Source organism: Apaloderma vittatum, unplaced genomic scaffold, assembly GCF_000703405.1.
Source record: "Apaloderma vittatum isolate BGI_N311 unplaced genomic scaffold, ASM70340v1 scaffold40305, whole genome shotgun sequence".
Classification (NCBI taxonomy): domain Eukaryota; kingdom Metazoa; phylum Chordata; class Aves; order Trogoniformes; family Trogonidae; genus Apaloderma; species Apaloderma vittatum.
This window is the reverse complement of record NW_009716240.1, coordinates 1-20,385: the sequence shown is the minus strand read 5'-3', so window position 1 is coordinate 20,385 and position 20,385 is coordinate 1. Positions and strand designations below refer to the sequence as shown.

Here is a 20,385-nt window from a genome sequence, read left to right as displayed (position 1 = left end):
GGCAACCAAAAGAGAAAGAAAAAAGATAATCCCCATTTAAACACACTTATCTGCAGGTGATAATGCTACGATCTTTGTAATCTGTTGATGTGATTTTTGTGCTGATAAAATTTTTCTGCTGTTACAGCAGCTCTGGTATTAATATTTACCTTAGCAGAAGATACCGGGGTTCTTCTGAGACTCAAGTCCAACATTTGCTGGGAAATCTCATAGTTTAGAGGAGTCAGTTGGAACCAAGAACTTCTGGAAAGGACCTGTCTACAGGCCTGGATTACCCTGGGCTGAAAAATTCCTGAAGATTAACTGGTTCTTTTGTTTCTTCTCTTAAAAGCTCCATATCTAATGTATTATAGCACAGAGAAAACATCAGGAGACCATGAAACTCTAAAAACTGGTCAAACTCAGGGGCCCAAACTAGAAAGTTGTTTTCAGAACGTTGCCAAATCCCCACAGTTTCTTTGAATTTCTGTCTAGGAGCAAGGGATGCTCATTGTAAGGTAGGAAGGCCAGGGTATTTCCCAAAACTGCATGTGCACACACACACCTCTCCCGAAACACTCAGCCAAGAAAATCATCCCTCCCCACTACTGGAGGCTATGTTGAGCAAATCCTTCTGATTAATCGTCCTTAAACTTGTTTCTAAATGCCAGGAAACACAAATACTGTGACGCTTAACAGGAGGAGTTATAAAAGCCACTTTCAGCCTGTGCTCTCTCAGGTTTGTCAGACTCCACAGAAACTAAAATTTGCATCAAGTTCTCGCTGGGAAATGTTGCTGTCTGATTTTGACAGTGACAGCCTTTACAAATCTCTCCCTCTCTATCTGATGTGATACTCATGAGAAAGAGCAGCCATTTTAAAATCCAATGATTAAAAAGAAAATTAAAAAATGCAAGTAGTCTTGAAAACCGAAAGAGCCTGAAATCACTCAGAAACCATGCGGGGAATGCCGGAGCAGCTGCCCCGTCTGCAGCACCACTCCTAGGGGCAGAGCTTTTGCAAACCGTAAAGGGAGTTGATTTCGACGCTGAGGTTTATCAGCTGAAGCGCAGGATGAAGGACAACATTTTGAGTCAACTCCCAGGCACCAGCCTTCTCACACAAACCAATCGTTTTTCCTCCGGAGCAACTGGACATTCCACAGTGCTACTGAGAGCACGAGGAGATTCAGGGTTTCCTCTCAGCAAACAGATGTCCGAGACATTCCTCCTGCAAAATCCTGGGAAATACTCAGCCGAAAGGGGTGCCCGCAGAGCTCAGCTTTAGAAACTAAAAAGGCAAACATCACCATCGCTCAATCTGCGTCCTCTGCAGAAACCTGCCGCCGTGTCCCATCTCGTCTCCTCCCCATCTCCCACCCCGCGCTGGCTCTGACGGCACAGCTCTGCCATCACCAGCGTTACGTGTCCCTGCTCCAATTCTAAACCTCGTATTGAGTATGTAACTCGGGGGATTTGGGCTGGGCTTTCCCAGGCCAGGACCAGCACTATTATTTCCTCTGCTGTGGGAGCCAGGCATTCCCCGTAAGCGGGAAAAACACTCCACGAGTGGCAGAAGACGGGAGGGGAGGTGGTGGTGAACTCCTGGGATGTGATGGCAGGGGGAAAGGGGTGGTGGAGGTGAGATTTGGGAAAAGGGACAGAGACCGACGGAGCAGCTCTCTCAGCGCTATTTCTGTCCCACAAGAGCCAAGGCTGCAGCACATCCAGCGTCCGGGAAAGGGCAGGGCTCAATACCTTTTGCTCAATGCACATAGCAATCCTCTGCCCTTCTGGCTTTAGAAGCTGGCAATGGACTTGTTCCTTTTATTTTTGTCCTTGCATCCAGTTGCTACGGTGTCACCTCAATCTGTTTCTACCTCATCCTTACGCAGGGGCAGGGAAAGCCCCAAGCTGGGTCTGTTCACCCTCGTCACCCCTAGCACCTCCCTTAGAAACCTCAACCTTTTGATTTTTTTTTTTTCGTTTTTTTAGCTGTGTGGATTTTAACTACCACCCCCTCACATGCCTGAGAACCCCATTATATCCTGCATTCAGCCCAGCATGTACAAACACGAATCCTGCATTCCCAGCACACCAAGCTACTCGAGACCAGGATACTTCGCCACAAAGATAGCCCAATCCACAACAAATTGGGAAAATTCAATGAGTATAAACCATACACTAACTACAGTGACACTGCAAACAGGTGAAGGGAAATGTCATTAGGCTGTTCCCCTGAGCAGCTAACGGGGATCGATGGCCAAAGCCACCCCTATCTGACAGTACTGGGTGGCACCAAGCTCTCAAGCTTGACATATAGATAGCAGAGAGCCTAGATTTCCTTCCTTGCTGCCACAACTTTCTCATTGAAATATCTTCTAAAGCCCAATGAATTGTCCTACATTAAATCTGAGGTCAGGCAGAAGTACTGCTTTTGCAGTAATTTTGCTTTTGTCAAAGCACTCCAGTGCATCCACATAAATTACACCAACTGCTCTCATCTTAAAGACTTGGGATGTGAGAAATGCAAATGGCAGGAGGTAACATGAATACCTGAGTTTCAGGCAAGCAGAGAGATGGCCCCATTTACATGCTGCTTCTCAAAGCGAATTTCGTTAAAAGATTTTATCACACAGGGGTCTTTCAGTTCTGCATGAATTTTGAACGGAAGCAAAGAACAAGGAATGTATTTCACAGCTTGACATACATAAATACGAATTAGCAAGGCTTCAAGCTCAGAGTTTGAACAAATGGACCTGATTTTTAAACAGCAATTCAGATTACTTAAAAGATGATGCTTTCTATACTTTTCTGGGTCATATGTCAGATCTCTACCATAGTGTCCCGCAAGTCACCTTGTATGTCACTACGCTGCAGTACTGCCTGACAGATCCCCTTAAGAAGTTACACCCGGGGCTCCTACTCTTGGGGCTTCCCTCCCTACATCACACATAGGTGAGACGGGGCTCAGTCCTCTGTAACTGGCTCCCTGGCTTACATGGTTCCCTCTTCCTCCAGAATTAGTATTGCTAATGTCAAAACACTTAACTGGGTTCAATATTCAGAGTTGTTTCTTTTCGTCTCACGTATATTTCAACCTCAGGCAAAAATCCCTGCAGGTTTCATCTCTACCATGTGGAAGCCTCGCAGCTCACGTTTTGCTTTGAAATTGGATTTGAAAATTGTACTGAGGGGAAAAAAAAAAAAAAAAAAGAACCAGCCCTTACAATGCAACTTAATTATTGCTACTACAGGAAAACAAATAAATCAACAAAAAAATCCATATCGCAGCTACATGCAGCCTGGCCAGGTCCTCCATTGCGGTCCCAGACACAAGGTGCCTTCCAGTGGTGTCTCCTCTCTCCTTATGCCCTGGCAGAGCCCCGGGGACCTTCACACCTCTCACCCTCGTGCTCCAGAACCTCCCAGTGCCAGATGGAACGGCCCCTTCGCTGCCCCAAAAGACCAAGCTTTGCTCTTTCCCGTCAACCCTCCTCCGAGTTAACCCCACAAGCTCAAGCAAAACTGGCTTCTAATCAGAAAAGCCTCCAGAGAACAAGCAGAGGAAACATGCTCTTCTACTTTTGCAATGAACAGAGCTTTATAACTCTTAAAAGCCTACAAGTTGAAGTATCAAGATGTCATCTTACATTTCCATTAGTGGCCCTCACTAGAAGAAGCATCTCCAGAGTAGTTCTGAACAAGCCCTGATTCGCAAACGATACTGTTCTGTCACACGTTTTTCCATGAATTATCAGCTTTAAACCACTCTCCAAACTGTTAATGTACAACAAACCCAGATTATCGTCAGAGAAAAAAAAAAAACATATATAAAGCAAAAAGCCATGCAGTTAAATTTAAAAAGAATCTCATGAGTGACTTCAGAAAAATGTGATGAATGACTTTCCCAGCTGTTTTGTCAACAGTTCCATAGTAATTTGGCAAAAGCACAAAATCACCAAGTTTATATTTTCATCAAATAGCTATTAGTGCTGTTGAAATCTCACAGGCACAAGACAGTAAGAGCCAGCTCCACTTTTGACACTGCGTCGTCCGTGCTCAGTAGGTAAGCTCTCATCTTTCCAGGTTAATAATTTGAAAAACATTCTCCCTTCTGCCCTGAGCCTTAAATACGACACTAAGGGCTTCACATATTAATTACACACAAAAAAAAATAAGAGATTTGCCCTCTCCAATTATACCCCCCAACATGTAATTCATTCCTCATCCATCCCTGCATTACTGGGACTAAGACAAGCAAATCCCAGCTCCCAGTGCCCGCAAACATCCCTGAATTACAGAGCTCTGAAGACCATCACCTTTTAATTGACCCTGAAAACAACACAAGCTGTTGTAAGAGGGTGTCTCTTCTGACAGCTCAACATATTCCAAAGTGTTTTATGAACCTTCACCACCAAACCCAGTCCTGTTTTTGACATCTTCCTGACAGCAAAGAGCACTAAGCCATTGGTGTTCAGTTTGATAAAACTGACACTAATAAAAAGTGTGAATTTAAAAAAATCCCAGTGTTTCAAGTTGACATTCAATAATAATTTAAACTAAATATTGTATTTAATTCGGAACTTGTCCACGGCCTTTAGAGGGGCCATAACTCCCAAGCTGCACCACTTTTTGTTGTTTGGCATCTCCAAACCACCGGGGAACTCTGTTTCCAAACAATCTTTCTCTCCCACCTATAATGAAACTCTTCAGCTTGTGCTTTAATTTAAAACCCACCATAGTTTAGGAATTTTTCAAATTCAAGACCTACCAATAATGAAATGTTTATACAAGCAGGCATATACACACAAATATATACATGCATTTATGCACACAAAAATAAATTGCTCCATGTATATGGCTCAAACTGAAGTTCTGACCAAAACAACCAATGAATGGAAAGCATAGAAATTAAAATTTTCTCAAAAAAAACACCCCAAAAACACCACCAAACCAAAAACACAACTACCATCCAACAACAGTACTTACAATTGTCTTTTGTGCCTGGGAACAGTATCGTCAGTCAGTTTATACGCTCCTTCTGCAGAAATCCAGTGGGAACAGGGAATTTTTTACTGAGAGAGCTTTCTGAGTTTTGGAAACTGAAGAAGAACTTGAACAGCGACATCAGGACCTGCTTGGCGTACCCGACACGGCCACACATCTCCTGGGAAGGCCACCCCGGAGCTGCCCGTGCCCACAGTGACGGCTGTTCCCATCCTACGTTGCTGCAGCAGCACCAGCCCACCTTCTCCTTTAACACATCTGAGATCTGTGGGATGAAGCACTAAGGACAGTAACACCTGTTTCCAAGGACACTCTCTGGGGTCAAAGCAAAAAAATGGGAGGGAGGACCAGTACTTAAGAGCTACCACAACGGCAGAGACATTGGAGAGGGCTACATTCCAGCAGAGAGCAAAGAGCACCCCAATGCCCACTGGCTCTCGGTGAGGAGGGGGGATGCGCCCACGGAAGGGATGCACCCACCGACCTAGTGCAATAGCACAACTACTCAACACCTGGGGTTGCCATAATGAGCTTCTGCTCAAAATCACCCAGCATAGGGACATAACCACATCTCCTGTAGTTCTGTAATGGCAGTGAAAGCTTTTCCAAATATTTAAGTGACTACTTGTCAGTGGACTCATTATACCACGGTATAAATATTTGAAAAACTTTAAACAGAAATAATCAAAACTGCAGAGGTTTGAACTGTTTAACTACAAAGGCAATTCTCTACTACTAGCAGCCCAAAGCACAGGATCCAGTAAAGTCTCCCCACTTTCCTCCTGAACACCAGCAAACTCAAAAATCTGCTCAGAAACACCTGCCAAGAGTTCTGCTACACTGAAGATGTCGAACTTCATTTACACTGCAGCCTTGCAAGTTCATTACTGCTCTCTTTGCAGGGTTGAAAATGCCCTGCAGTGAGCACTGTGATATTGAAAGGAAACCTAGAACGGAGGCACAACAGGTAAGACTGATGTTCACCTACATCTGTTATCTACCATGCAAGTCAGCAACTGATACAAAAAGTCCCAGCCTTTGTACTTTCGAGAACATTTCATCACTTCCCAATTAAAACTGTGACCTTGTCTGAACTCCCAATATTGGACATAGCCTAGCATCCCTGTAGAAAACATCTCCTTTTACAGTAATTTTTAAAAATACTAAGTAAAAGAATTAACAGCTGGGGGTTTTTTAAAGAAAAAGTAGCTTACTCAAGACTGAATAGGTGACTGGAAATAAAATTACAGCAGACAAGGCAGTAATTTCACCTTCCAGGACGTAGAATCTGCTTGTGAAAGCCTTCAGAGAAGTGAATTTCTATTGAGAAGATAAACTTATGCATAAAATCGTGCTCTTGGAACACTAATACAAAGGACATTGATGACAGTTCAGCAAGGACCTCAGAGTGTCCACCTCTACCAAAACTTCCACTGAAAATGTGGAGGACCTGTATTTTAAGGGAAGATTAACCAGAACTGTCACAAAAATAGAAAACCTGAGAGGCTTTGACCTCTGTTAGCAATAGATCATTTAACCTACATTAAAGCTGCACTTCAAGCTGCTAGTTTGGCTCTGGGCCCCTTATGGATCCATACTCAACACCAGAGACACTGGTAATTTGGGAAACTTCATCACCACACCCAGAAAACACAAGTTTGCTGAATCTGGAGCCCAGCAAGAACAAAGGGTTGACTTTTCGCTTCAGGAGAAGCTGAGAGGCAAAAGCCCCTCCTCCCCGCAAACAGCTCCTGTAAAAAAAGGTTTTCCACTGCTGGAAAGTATTCTGTCCAGGGCAACAAGCACCTCCCCTGCAACAGAGCACAGGCACGCGCTCGGCGTCATGATTTATTCTACGAAAAGGGTTACCAGGGATGGAGTCGTCATCTTCTATAAACATTTTGGGAGCAAAGTGAACATGTGATCTCAGAGCAAGTGCTACAGGAGAGGGAAGAGTGGAAACCAGAGAAGAGTAATCATTTAATCTTTTCTTCTTGATTTTGTTCATCAAGAAGAGCAGAGAGGCTTAAACATGTCTTCTCAAAAAAATGCTTTATTTCCCTGAGTTGAGTTTCTTGTTGTAAGCAGTGATTATAAGAAGCATCTTCTTGATTACTCATTGCATTAGAAAGCACTTAAAATTCACCTTCTGTTCTATGACACTTTTCAAGATAGAGTTCTATTTGTTAATTAAAAAAAATATTAATGGCTACAAAACTGCTATGGGTAGGATTCAGGACAAATTAATCAACTTTCCCTTTTAACCTTTCAAACAGGACTATCTCCAATTCCTTCAGGTTAATACTTTCAAAGTGGATCAAACTAAGCCAATACCAATGTTTCAGAAATATTTTAGAAATTATTTAGGCAGCCCCCCCTTGCAACAGATACTACAAATTGTACATTGTATACCACTAGCCAGCATTGATGTAACATCTCAGAAATATAAACAGGCATAGTAAATTCCACATTGTTTTAACTACTGTTAACTAAAAAGAAAATTATCATCTACCTTGTCATTTTCTACCTGATTCTCTAGAGAAATCGCCATGTTTCAACTAAAAACACATGGTGATGCCTCCTCCAGCAACGTAACAGGAGACTTGACTTGTACAGGGAACAGAATTGCACCTCCTAACTCTGAAATAGCTTCCACATGGGCTCTGACTCAAAAACTTTGAAGCTCCTTGGAAAATATGGATAGAATTCATGTCATTCTTTTGCCTTGACAAGTTACAGCTCTAATACATTTAACAACAACTAGTTCTGAAGTAGTTTACTGCTAACAAAGTCAACAAATACAAGGGGTACACTGGCTATATACTTTGCCAGCTACAGAAAGATTTCTGTCCAAGAATCCTTTAAAGCCAGAAAAGGGCAGAGTCGTACAGCACGTACACTTGTTTGCTTTTCCATTAACAAGTTCCCGTGTCACTACAGCTGGCTGTGCCTGTGCTGGTGAAGCTGTACTCCTCTATGCGGCTGTAAGGCAAAAGCCTTACCAGGTTTATTATTTGCACAGAAAGAAGACTGCATAAAAGCTAGTTTAAAGGCTGAATATCTAGATCTCGGAAGTATGGTTAATTTGACCATAGAACAACTAGGAGAGTGCTGGAACTCCAGAACTAAGTCTAAGTGGGATGCCTTCCCCAGAAAAAAATTAGGAAGGACCTTAGAGACATAAGGGCTTTGCCAGATAAAAGTTTATGTTTTGGTTTTGTTCCCAACTATGTTTAATTGTTATATGACCCAAATGCTGCTGAGTTGTAATTCCAGGAATTTGCCTTTCCTCAAGATTCTCTTAACAACAAACTTGATTACCAAACGCAGCTCTGTGTATAGACAAAACCCTAATAAGCATCCACAGACAGTTTTTTCATGCACGTAAGCCCTGTAGGAGACACTTCTCTGGCTGTTCCCTACAGAAATATTTTGCTGACATATTGCAGTCTTAGGCATTTAGCACATTATGAAAACGATCCAATCAACAAAAAGCCAGTTTTTTTCATCGTAGTCACTCAAAATTCAAAACATGCATATTGCTATCCACATAAGATTTAACACACACTAACATTAAAACCTTCACATCGTTAAAACATTGCCCACATTTAAGAAAACAAACAGCTCTTTCTGCTAAATGAATCTTTGTCATAACATCACATTCATTAACAAGAGACCTACTAATCTTCGTCTCAGGAGCTGAAATTAAGCTCTCTCAAGCTCTGCAGTTTGTTGCTGGTGAGAAGACAGGAGATGCACAAGGGCTCACTGCAATGCAAATTCCAAATCAAGTTCCCTGGGACAGTCATCACAGCTCTCGCCCTGGTTCCTCCTCATCACCCAACACTCGATTGGTCCACTACAATAAAGCAACTACTTACCTTGATAGATCCAGAACGTCTTCTCCCACAAGAAGTCCACTCTCAGCACCTACACATCCCAGCCTGGATGCTCTAGGGCAACAGTCATCAGGCAATAACACTTGTGTCCTAGACGCACGCGTTGCCTCCTCTCTTGCCAGCTTCTCCAGCACCTCCCAAAGACAAGGCAGCCCCTACCCATGGCCCCAACCACCCCTCAAACTCCTGCCTCACAACAGCAGCCTCCCCAGGCTCAAAATCACAGCAAGAGAATGAGTCGTGTGCATTAATGCAAACACATCGGGAGAGGGATGGAAGAAGCTAAGACACAGACTATGAAGAAAGCCCTGAAGGAACACTGAGCTCTGTGCTGCATCTCCATCTCTGCCCCAGGCTCCCAAGTTTCTGATACTTCTCTGTAAAACCCAAACACTCACTTCTCACTGAAATATATTTTTCAGAAAGCTGGTCTCTTAAGACACTGAAAGCCAGAGAAACTACTTCTCTTGGCAGGTTCTCCCAACAGTTAATCATCCATGTGTTAAAAATGTATGTTTATCTTCTCATTCAAATTTGTCTAGCCTTATACAAATGTTTATCCCCTTCTTCCAGACAAGGCGACTTTTAATTGCACAGTTTTATCTTACTGGCGTACGCATTTTTTAGACTCAAACTGGAACTTGGCACACCACTCTCAGGCTGATGAAGCACCTCCCTTGCCTGTGCTGGCAGGGAAAAGAGCCTCCAGAGCAGCACAGACCTTGGGCAGGCAGAGCACGGGCAAGCACCCACCACTCCGGCATTCACTGCGGTAACTCTCTATCAGGTTTTCCGGATGAGAAAGGCAAAGGTCAAATAAGGAAGAAAAGTCCCTGAAATTTATGTCAACAGCACAAAACAGGCTGTGTTGGTCTCCTGCTTCTTCCTTACTGGTTTCATGCCCTGCAAGTTACGTTGAGGAGTAGCATTGTACCACTCAAGGATGCTAAGATTTGCCTTTCTTCTTGGGGTTAAATCATCCAAGCCCAGAAAGGATCGAAGTAGCACTAGAGGTATTTAACAAAAGAAACATTTAGGTGGTTGTTCTAACTCAGAAGGTGAAATCTCGCCAAGTAGACTTCTACTGCTTTGCATTCATTCAGCCAAAACCTGGGGATTTCAGCCAAAAACTGAGGGCAGGAGGTTCACGAACATAACCCACACTTCCAGGCAACACCAGACGCACCCAAAACAGCTTAAGTGAATTCCTAGCTCTCTGCTGCTCTCCTGAACATCCAACTCCTGGTTTGTACGGAAGAGCTGAATAATGCCCTTTTGTTACTGAAGTACAGCACATCGGTGATAAGGACCTGGCTGTATTTCCCGTAAGCATCCAGCAGTAAGAAATGTATACGCAGAGATTAGCAAACTAATTCTGGGAGGCGTCTTGCATGACAACAGGGCCCGTCCAAGTAAATCAAAGTACCAGCGTGCCTTCTGCTGAGAGGCAGTAAAGCCCGTTCAAAGTCCTCTGAAGACAAAAGGCTTCATCCTCTGACTCTGGCTAAGAGTGACTCAAGCAAAGCCATGTGAATTCTTTCCATTTTCCCCCAGAAATACTTTCACAGAGAAGTCCAAAGCAATTTTAAAACAGCCATGGTCTAGTTCCCTTTGGAAGAAGAATGACAGAGACCAATACTACAGAATATGCCCTTTCACAGATGCAAAACACAGTTCACTGTTGCTGAGTAAGACAAATATTGCAACAGGATGACAAATTCAGACTTAGTTTCTGTAAAGAGTAAAAGGCAGCCTCCAACTACATGCCTAGGAGAAAAGTTTGACAGAGGTGGCTATGGTGACAGTTACACAAGTGTGTGATAAATAACCAAGCTGATCTTACTCTATTTACCAGGTACAAAGATTAACGCAGACATGACATGTAGTTCTGGCAAAAAAACAGAAGGCTGTTGGATCTGCCCGGCTTCTCTGCAGGATTATGGAAATTTTTCCAGGTAAACTCCCCTCCTGGACCACAACTCAATCCAGCTTGTGACTGCAATCAAGGCAGAAGATCCTATTCCAGAGCTGCTGCTTTGCATTTTTAGCTTTTCTAGTAACAGTTTCAAGTATTTCCATTATAGACACAGCCAAAATAATTCTCTCTTCAGGAAGGTGTGTTCCACAACCCGAATTCTATGACCAGTAACCCAGGCTGGGTTCCTCTCCCATACTGGCAACTCATTCAAATGAATTTACAAATAAGAAACAATGCAGATTTCATATTTGATTTTTAACAATCAATAAAAGGAGAAACTGAACCCTTCTCAATGCACTATGTCGATTGTTGTATCCCTCAAAAGACTGGCATCCTTACTGTAGGATACCAGTGTTAACTAGGTGTTAACATTTAATCTCTCTCAGAATTAACACTTGGGAGTACGAAAGAATTGTTTTATTTTGACTGCTGACAAACCAGCAGCCATAGGGTTTGGGAGTTGTTTTTTTTCCTATTTTTATTAAGTTCATTTGAAGTTGGCTGCACTGAAAATAGCTGAAAGAGCTCATCTGTGATTCAGTACAAAGGACAAGCCATAGGGCAAAGCAAAGTTTTAAGAGTTATTACCGTAAGCCGCTAAAAAACTATTTTCTTGATTGTGAATTTTAAGTCAAGCTCAAAAATGATCTATTTTTAGTGATTTTAAAATGAACCCACTGTGCTGCAAAAGCTAGCATTATTTAAAGCCAGAGAACTGAAGAGGCAATTCTATTTAATAGCAACCTTTTAATAAAACTTTTTAGTTATCTTTTGAATTAAATATACTTTAATGCCCACCATTACATTTTGAAGGTCACATCTCCAGCAGAAATCTTCAGCTTTCTTTATTTGGAAGATAATTAGCACTCAGGCCTGCAGTGCAATCTACCTCATATCAGGGCTTCAAGGCTTTCAGAAGTGGGCAAGCAGCACATCTAAACTACTGCCTGTATTTCAGCACGGCAGGGGATGCTGGGCTCAGGTGAGGTTTCAATTAACTTTCTATCAGCTCTTGTGAGATAACACCTAAGCCAGAGCTATGTCTGCCAGAACATAGTTTTCAGAGAAGTTTCAGTAAGTTGGAATCAGCAGTCAGCTTGCATAGATTCGGGGTTATGGCTCAGATGATCGCAGCATTTTAATTTATTTTACTTTTTTTTTTTTAATCTGACAGCAGCATCTTGAATGTGAGGCTTACTGTTTTGTAAATGCATGAGCGATGTGGCAGACTATAAATCAACTATAAACGTCTTCAGCTATCATTTTTCAGAAGTGTACTTCACTCAACCAGCTCTACTCGAGGTATTTTTTCCAAAACCAAGGCAGATCAAGCAGTAAACTGAAATTATAAATTCAGAAGGTATAGTTTGTAACACTAGCGAAGGAAATACGCGTAATTCTGAAACTATTGCAACATAATGACCATTTCTGCATTTCAGGTGGAATATAAAAAGCTTTTTACTTAAGACAATCACTTGACTTCAAGCAGTAACAAGGAAACCCAAACTGTCTACGTTGAGTACTACACAAAACAAGTCTGTGGTCACGATTCAGTCTCAAAGTAAACAAGACCAGAGGGAGCAGGCAATGGAAACATGCTTCCTTATGTTAAAATTTTTTCCGAAGCTCGGGTTTACTGCAAATTACTGAAATCTCTATTGCAACTGTGAGAACACTGTGACTTTAAAAAAGGTTCAACACCAAGACATTCAAAAACCAAGACCGAAGAGACAGGTCTTCCAAAAGTACTAGGAAATGCTTCCACAACAAGGCTAACAACAACCCTAACACTAAATTATGGCGTTACGCTGAGCATTTTTCAAAAGTTCTCTGACCACAAGCATCGTACAGCTCTAGCACACATTTCACAATGCAACAGTCCTTAGAGGTAACCAGTACCCTGCTACAATCACAGATACAACTAAGGTGAAGTAGGAAACACGGTCAAGTAGGAAACATGGTCAACTTCTCAAATAGAAGCAAATTCAGGAACACAACTCAGATTTCCAAAAGTAAAGAATAAAATCTAACTTTACCACTGGACCATCCCAGAGATGGTCTGAAACACAGAAACACACTTAACGCACAAAAGGCACAGCTCCGCTTACACCTGACACCGACACGCTGACAGAGGCAAGTAAACAGGATGGCTGAACACAAATCTGGCAGAGATAAAACCCTTGGGCTTAAGAGATGATGTGGTTTAAGTCTTTTATAACCTTATTTTCAGCATTCTAGGACTCAGTCCATCAAGCAATCACAAGTTGATACAACACACATCTTACAAAAGCTACTTACTCTGCAGAGCAGCTTTGTCACTTGTACCGCAAACCAGTGCCTGTCATTCTCAATGGAGAAGGAATTGTGAAGAACCGACAACTACAAGAGGTGCAGCGATTTTGAAATACGAAACTTTCTAAGGCAAAATCCCAAACCTCTTCAGCAGAGCCAAAGGAAAGGGCTAGGTGCCATGCAATCTAAAGAGAAACTTGTGTTACGGTGTATTGAAATTATGCCATGCACGAGAGACCAAGAAGAAGTTGCACCATGAGAAAGCACAGCAAAGTTATTGTGTTCTACCAATGAACTTTGAAGCAGAGCATGAAAGAGTAAGTGATTTGGCAGGTTCAAAAAACTCCATCTTAACTTTTTCCAGACCTCTGGAGGAAGCTTAATTTAAATACAATGGTGTCCCTAAACACTGTAAATTAATCCCTTCTGTCTGAAGAGATGGTACCTTTAATCTAGAAGTTTTTGAACATCACCTCATCCCACTGCACATTCAATGCCTAGCATTTGCTTGAATTACAAACCTCTTCTGTTATTATTTTGTGCTATATTGGCCAAAATTGAAGTTTAAGGAATTCTGCTGCCCTTAAGGATTCATTACTTCTGGCAAGTAGGTTTTGTACATCCATGCAAACTACTTATTAGTAAGGAATGACATAAATTTTTTCAGTGCAATCTAGTAAGTGGTTTTTCAAACTTAGAATAAGGATTAATTTTATGTATTGAAAATGAAGTTGGATGCAAGAAGTTACATTAAGAAAGAAGTTGTACGCAGCGTTATTTCAAGTAAAAAAGAAAAAACAACCAAAGAACAACCAAGACCAAAATTGTGTTCCACATATTAAAAAAACGTGGAGACTTAGGCTTAGGTCAAGTGTAAGAAGGTGACAATTGTTTAGATCTGGAACTGCCAGTCCAAACATGTACTTGAACCAAGACCATGCATCCACCCAGTTTAACCACCAGCCTGTTCAAACACTGGTGTGTACGTATCTGCTTACTACTGCAGAAATTAATTTACTGATAATTTCTGCCTTCTGACAACTTACTCATCTTTTCTTGTCTGTTTTTTGTGCTGCCAAGAAAGCGAAGCACTGGCATTTAATGCTGCATTTTGTCCAGCTCTTCAATAACCAACCTCAGGGATCTGAAGGCAGATAAGAGACTGTCCAAAAACCTGGATTTTCGGCAAATTTACATTAAAATATTTCGTTACAGAACCTTGGAGTGAACTGTTTGTATATAACACTACGAGAAGGACCATGGTTTTCTGGATAAGAAGATCTAAGGCAAGTGTGTGGGTACTAATCTGCCACTAGCAGCGATGCTGGTATACCTGTGTTCTTCACTTGGGCTAGGTAGTTTTAATGTTAAAGAAGATCACCTGGGATTAAAACAGTGAAGTCTGGCAGCTCAGTGTAAAACCTACGGGTATCCACGGGAAGGAATTAAAACTCAACTCCAGATTGTCCTAATTTTATTTGACTTGGTTAACCAATTTTGAAGTACTGTTTACAGTTTACATAACTTAAAGGAGCACACTATGTCCTATAAATATAAATTAACATTCAAGACATTACAACAAAGCCAGATTTTGAAATAAAATGTCTGTTTAGTTATCTGAATCAAGAAGCAACATACATGGGGAAGGGAAAATAACATTAACAAGAAAACATTGTTCAGCTCTAAACTGAGTTTGTGCTTCTACACCAAAACCACAACACTGAAGTAACGAGAACTCTGCAAAGAACTTGAAAAGGTATGTAACTACTATAGTCCCAAAACCAAAGTACGTATTTATTTCGTCTTCTACCTGTTATTTTGTTTGGTTCTGTGAAATTAGCATTAATGGCAGAGGGACAAGTGTACAATAGACTAACTTTGCTGCAAATACGAATTCTGCTGTAGCGGTTTGTTAGAGTGTTGGTTTGGATTAAGTCGAACTAGTTTTCCTGCATGATAAAAAAGAGCAAATCTTCCAAGTATTTAATAATCGACACATTTGTTAGTACAAAGCAGATGGTGTTCAGCAAGAAGGCATGAAGTGATTATTTGAAAACACCATGCTTTTTTTTTTTCCTTTTTCTTTTCTTTTTTTTAAACCACTAAGCCACCCTGAAGAACTCTGGCAAGGCCAGATGTTCAAAGCTGGTGCACAGATAAAAACTGCACATCCATGATTTATGCATGAAATTACCCAGAGCCTGGCAGGTGTCAACATATGCCAATAGTTATTTGCATGCTTTCTCTATGACACAGAGAAACCACAAGTCATCTTTCACCAAACTTTGAAAATCTGGTCTTAGCTACATATTAATAGTTGGCTTCACACTCCATTAATTTAGCAAAAGGCATTAATCGATCTTTTAATTTTTGGTTGATGACTAAAAATAAGAGATGTTTTAGTGCTAATAATTTTGTACAGATCTTCTTAAAAGCAATTATATTTGTTCTCAAAATAAGCAAAAAAAATCTTACAGTTCAGAAAGCCTTTTTTAATTATTAAATATTTTCCTGTATATTTATGTTCGCTACAGATTATTTTTTGAAGCAATCTCAGAACTTAAAAGTTTTCTAGAGTTTTTCTATTTTTAAACAGAGCTAATTACTTTAGGCCTAAACAAAAAAAATATGTACTAGGGCAAAAGATGGAGTTAAGAGAGTCGGCTTCTGAATGCTTCTTACAAATAGGTGCTTCAAATACAGGTTTAGAAAAGAAATTAAGTATCATGTTTTCAGTCAAATCGAAGAAAACATCTGCAAAGAACAGGCCCTCATCCTTAAGACTGAAGGAGAAGGTGGTAGGAAAAAAAAAAAAAAAAGGCAGCACTGTTTTCCCAAGTTGCCCAAATCACACACAGACACAGGAAGGTTACAAATGCCATTCATGAAAGAATGCACCACAAACATCAGCATTTATTCATTTTGAATTATTTTTTTTTTTTTTAGCAAATGACAAAAGACTGAGCTCACTGGCTTCACTTTTGTTTACCTTTTGCTTACATTACACATTTAAACATTTGTCAAAACTTACTAAGTTGCCTGCATTCATGCACAACTAGAAAACATTCTTAATTTATTTAAACCAGAAATGCATTACCAGAAATGTATTAACATTGTTCACTACTAAACATTTAAAAAAAAAAAAAAGTTGAAATTATTAAAAAGGTTATCCTGGAAATGTTAACTTCACAGCAGACTTAAACTACTAATTGGCTCACATTTCAAATTGGAAAAAGATTCATGCTAGTGTTAGTGTACATCTCGCCCTAGCACTACTGAAGGATCATGGTTCACTTTGATCATGTATAATAAAAAGAAAAGTGCATACAGAAATTTACAACAATTTTAAGGACAACAAAAAATGGTCCAATTGATGTGGTCCCAACAATTAACTCAAGAGTCTATGACAAATACGAGCTTCGGTGAGCTATTTATACTACTTAAGATTAAGTACGGATATACAGAAAGTTGAGTTCGTTTGAAATCTTCAAAAAATGTTCCTGTCAATCCTCAAATGGTGGCTGTTATAGCTTAAAATTTCTGTTAAATGCGTGCGTTGAATTACTTGTTATCCAAGCGTAGCAGCTGCTCCTTACCATTTATTGTTAGCGACCTTAACTGGCCATCTTCTTCAACTTCTACTCTCTCTTGCCCATTCTCAACAATTCTGTTGGACAAAAACAGAGTTAGCCATGTTAAAGTGCCATAAGCAGTTTGAAAATACACACCAGAGCCAAGTTTTTAGGTAACGAACTCTAACGGAGCACTGCCTGCTTAATGTGGCTCAAGTTGGCAAGCTGTTGTACTCCACAGCAGAGAAGCTGTAACTAGTAACCGTCTGCATTTCCCCACTGATACTGCTTATTTGGAGCAGGCAAATTGTTTACTCAAAGTCTGAATCCTCTAGCTTGTAGAGTTTGCAGTTACAGGGATCATCTCCTACTCTGTCACAGCTCTACTGACACCGCACGCTATTCTCTAGAACTAAAAGTCTTTTGACAGATCAACCATACCATCTTGACATTGCATTTAGTAGCTATCCATTTGTTAAAGGCGTAATATTCTAGACCCTATCACAATTTGCATTACGTAAAGCACACATGTCAGTCTCTAATCCATTTTAATTCGATCAGAGCAATTAATCTGGTGATGTACTGTATAGCAAGTTCATGACCGGCATGAACATTGCAAAATTTAAACATCTCTGACTGAAAGGAGAGATTACTACAGAGCTCTGTGGTTTGGGCTTTTTTTTTTCCTTCTATTTGTTTTAGAAACAGGACAATAAGAAGCACTTACATTATTTTTAGAACTAATCTAATTTATGCCTAGATTTTAACTACCTGGGAATTGTCTCTTCATGATTCAAATGAGACAACCACATGGTTGAATACACATTTTTATGGAGATCAGACTTACTGAAGAGAATACACCCATATTAAGAACAGAGTGAACAGCTTCTTATCTGAAGCGAAACACCACTCAGTGGAGATTTTCACTGGGTATGCTGGGATATGAATCTTCTTGAGACTTAACTACCCGGGGGGCAGACATTCTACAAACAGCACTTCTCCAAGACAGTAAATGTGTCTTCCCAGACCTGGTTAACCACATTTCTTGCCTCCCACTCCCCTTTCTAAATATGGTAGCAAAAAGATATCACAGCAGCATACCTGATCAAGCCTATTTTTTAAGAAATTGCTACAAACATGGTGTCTTATCTTTTTTTACACAAAACCTTTCTTTGGTTTCTCTCATCTGGCACAATTCCCTCAAAAGTGGGCAGTTTTCAGATGTTTCTGGATTACACTCACAGAAAAATACCACAACCACACCAGTATGTGAAGACAGAGGCTGCATTTAAGTGGTCGAGATGGCAGGATATCTCCAGTACAACTGGACACAGAAGAACCTTGTACTTTGAAGTATGGGACACAAGTTACCAAACAAATAAATTGCTTCTCCCTTGTTCTTCTGTAAATTTTTATTAAGTACTGAAAGTACATTTAACTACTTCTTCAATATTCCTAAAACTCATTGATCATATTCCACGTAGGTTACTCTATAGCTAGCTAACATCTGAGGTTCCCAAATGCAGGGATTTCCCCATCACAAGTGTAAAATAATAAGAAGGTACACTGTGTATGGTACTTGAAATTCCAACAAACAGAAGTTTTCTCCAAAGCAGGATTCAGTTGCTTATTTCACTTAACAGATAAAAGAAAATTACTTTTTACACAAAAACTTCATTCAAACGCTGCCAAGGAAAGCAAACTAGAGCAGACATCAGGGAAAACTCTTTCATGTTTCATGTTGTCTGCAGAATTAAAAGTCCTCCCAATCCTCAGTTACAAGCACCACAACCAACAGAAACCACTTTTTCCTTCCAGAAACTCAAGCTGACTTGGCAGACAGAAGTCAAGAACCAGACCAAAAGGTGCATCACTGCACAGGACGTTCTGAAGGCCTGGAAGAGTTGCATTTGCCAGGTCCCTTGCAAACAACAACCAACCTGCAACCTCCACTTTTCATCAGAGCCATTCCAAAAGCACGTCTTACACATCTGAAGCCTCCTCAAATATCAAGAGTTTACACAAAAACACCATCTTCCTCACTTTCACACACTACAGCTTTAAGTAACTTAACAATGCCAAGAAGAGCCAGAGAACCCAGTAAAACTTCCCGAATTTTTTGTAAGCATTCAGAGAAATCCACGTAATGTGACAACCACAACAGCAGAAGTAAAAATACATGTACACACATGCACCACTACTTTTATGCACGTATATATTTATATACATGTATTTATAGCTATGTATGTCTCTACGTAGAGTTTCATACAAACATATTTATATAATAACTTACCTCTTTGTAGTAATTTTTCTGCCATTAACTATTTTAGTTGAGGTTGATACTGATTTGAAGTTACCCATCCCACTGCCGCCAAACGACGTAGAGGAGAACGAAGTAAGACCTCCGTGTCCCAGTGAACCAAATGAAGTAAAACCTGTTGGGAAAGAGAATTTGACTAAAAATGAATTTTTTTTTTGCATGACCACAGGATGCAAGTTTTTCACCCACTCATCAGCTATATCCTAGTTTCGGAATGCCCTTAGTTGGTTGCATCAACACAGCATCAGCGACCAGATGGCATTCAGTACTAGTCTGAGAAGAAAAACATGGCTCCAGCCCCATCAATTTTTCCTGTATGGACTCACAGTTCAAATTCCAAGCGCAAAGCATTGTCCCAAAACTGTGCATCGTGTCCTCCCCTGAAGAAAAGGCATTCAAACCTGTCTAATGAACTCAACCGCTATATCACTATTCCCACTCAAGGTAAAGCTAGTAACTATAATGAAACTGATTTTTTGCTGTAATGTAGATGTTGGGATGCCCTGAGTTAGCAAACAGAACAAGTTTTGTATCACTAACATCTCAACTAACACCCAAAACCTACCACTTCAAAGGATGCCAACCATCAGCCACTCTCAGCAACTTCTGAGAGTGAGACACCAGCATTCAAATGCCCCAGGACTGGTGATACCGTGGGTGTTCCGCATACATTTTTCCAGTGTATTTTCAGGACCTTAAATAAAAGCCATCATACCTTCCACCACTAAAAAGCATGCTTAACTTTAAAAAAGTGGCCTCAGAATTTCTTGAACGAAGGCAACTTTTTAAAAAGTATTTATCAGGTTATTATACTGAGACCTTTTATGAACCAAAACTGCATTCTCTGCTAGATGATGTGATATTTACCTGTGTCAAATGAAGAAAAACCACTTCCAAAAGCAGGAAATCCACTGAAGGCAGAGAAAAATGATCCACCACCTCTGTTTCTGCTTCCTCTTGGACCTCGCCTGCCCCCAAAGAAGTCCTCAAAAGGGTCTTCTGTACAATAGAAGACAACATTCAAGAGGTCAATATTACTGAGCGATTATGTATTTTATCATTCGAGACTCTTAATTTAAAAAATGAAATTTTCTGTTATGGGTAAGATTGTTCATTGATATGTTCGATGCTACTGAACTGAACAGTCCAAACAAAAGGCAACTCCTACGCACCTTGTGAACTAAATTCTGTCTCAGCTTTGGACCCAAATGTAATTATAAAAAGTGGGTTTTTTTTATTTTTAGCTGTTTGCTATTAAAACCCAGTAAATTTAATGTGAACATTCTTACATTTTCCGATATAATATATGCGGCAAGAGCTATATAGAATCACAGAA

General features: G+C 40.5%; 1 protein-coding gene across 1 annotated transcript in view; it reads right to left on the bottom strand.

Annotated features, from left to right (window-relative positions):
• The window catches only part of LOC104268690 (dnaJ homolog subfamily B member 6), a gene marked incomplete at its 5' end in the record, with an annotated part of 34,185 nt that extends 14,137 nt beyond the window's left edge, over positions 1–20,048 (bottom strand). The window contains 3 exons of the mRNA XM_009869435.1: positions 16,754–16,824; positions 19,023–19,164; positions 19,917–20,048. Coding sequence (XP_009867737.1) covers positions 16,754–16,824; positions 19,023–19,164; positions 19,917–20,048 — 345 coding nt within the window. The remainder of the gene's footprint in view (positions 1–16,753; positions 16,825–19,022; positions 19,165–19,916) is intronic.
• Between the last annotated feature and the right edge of the window lie 337 nt (positions 20,049–20,385).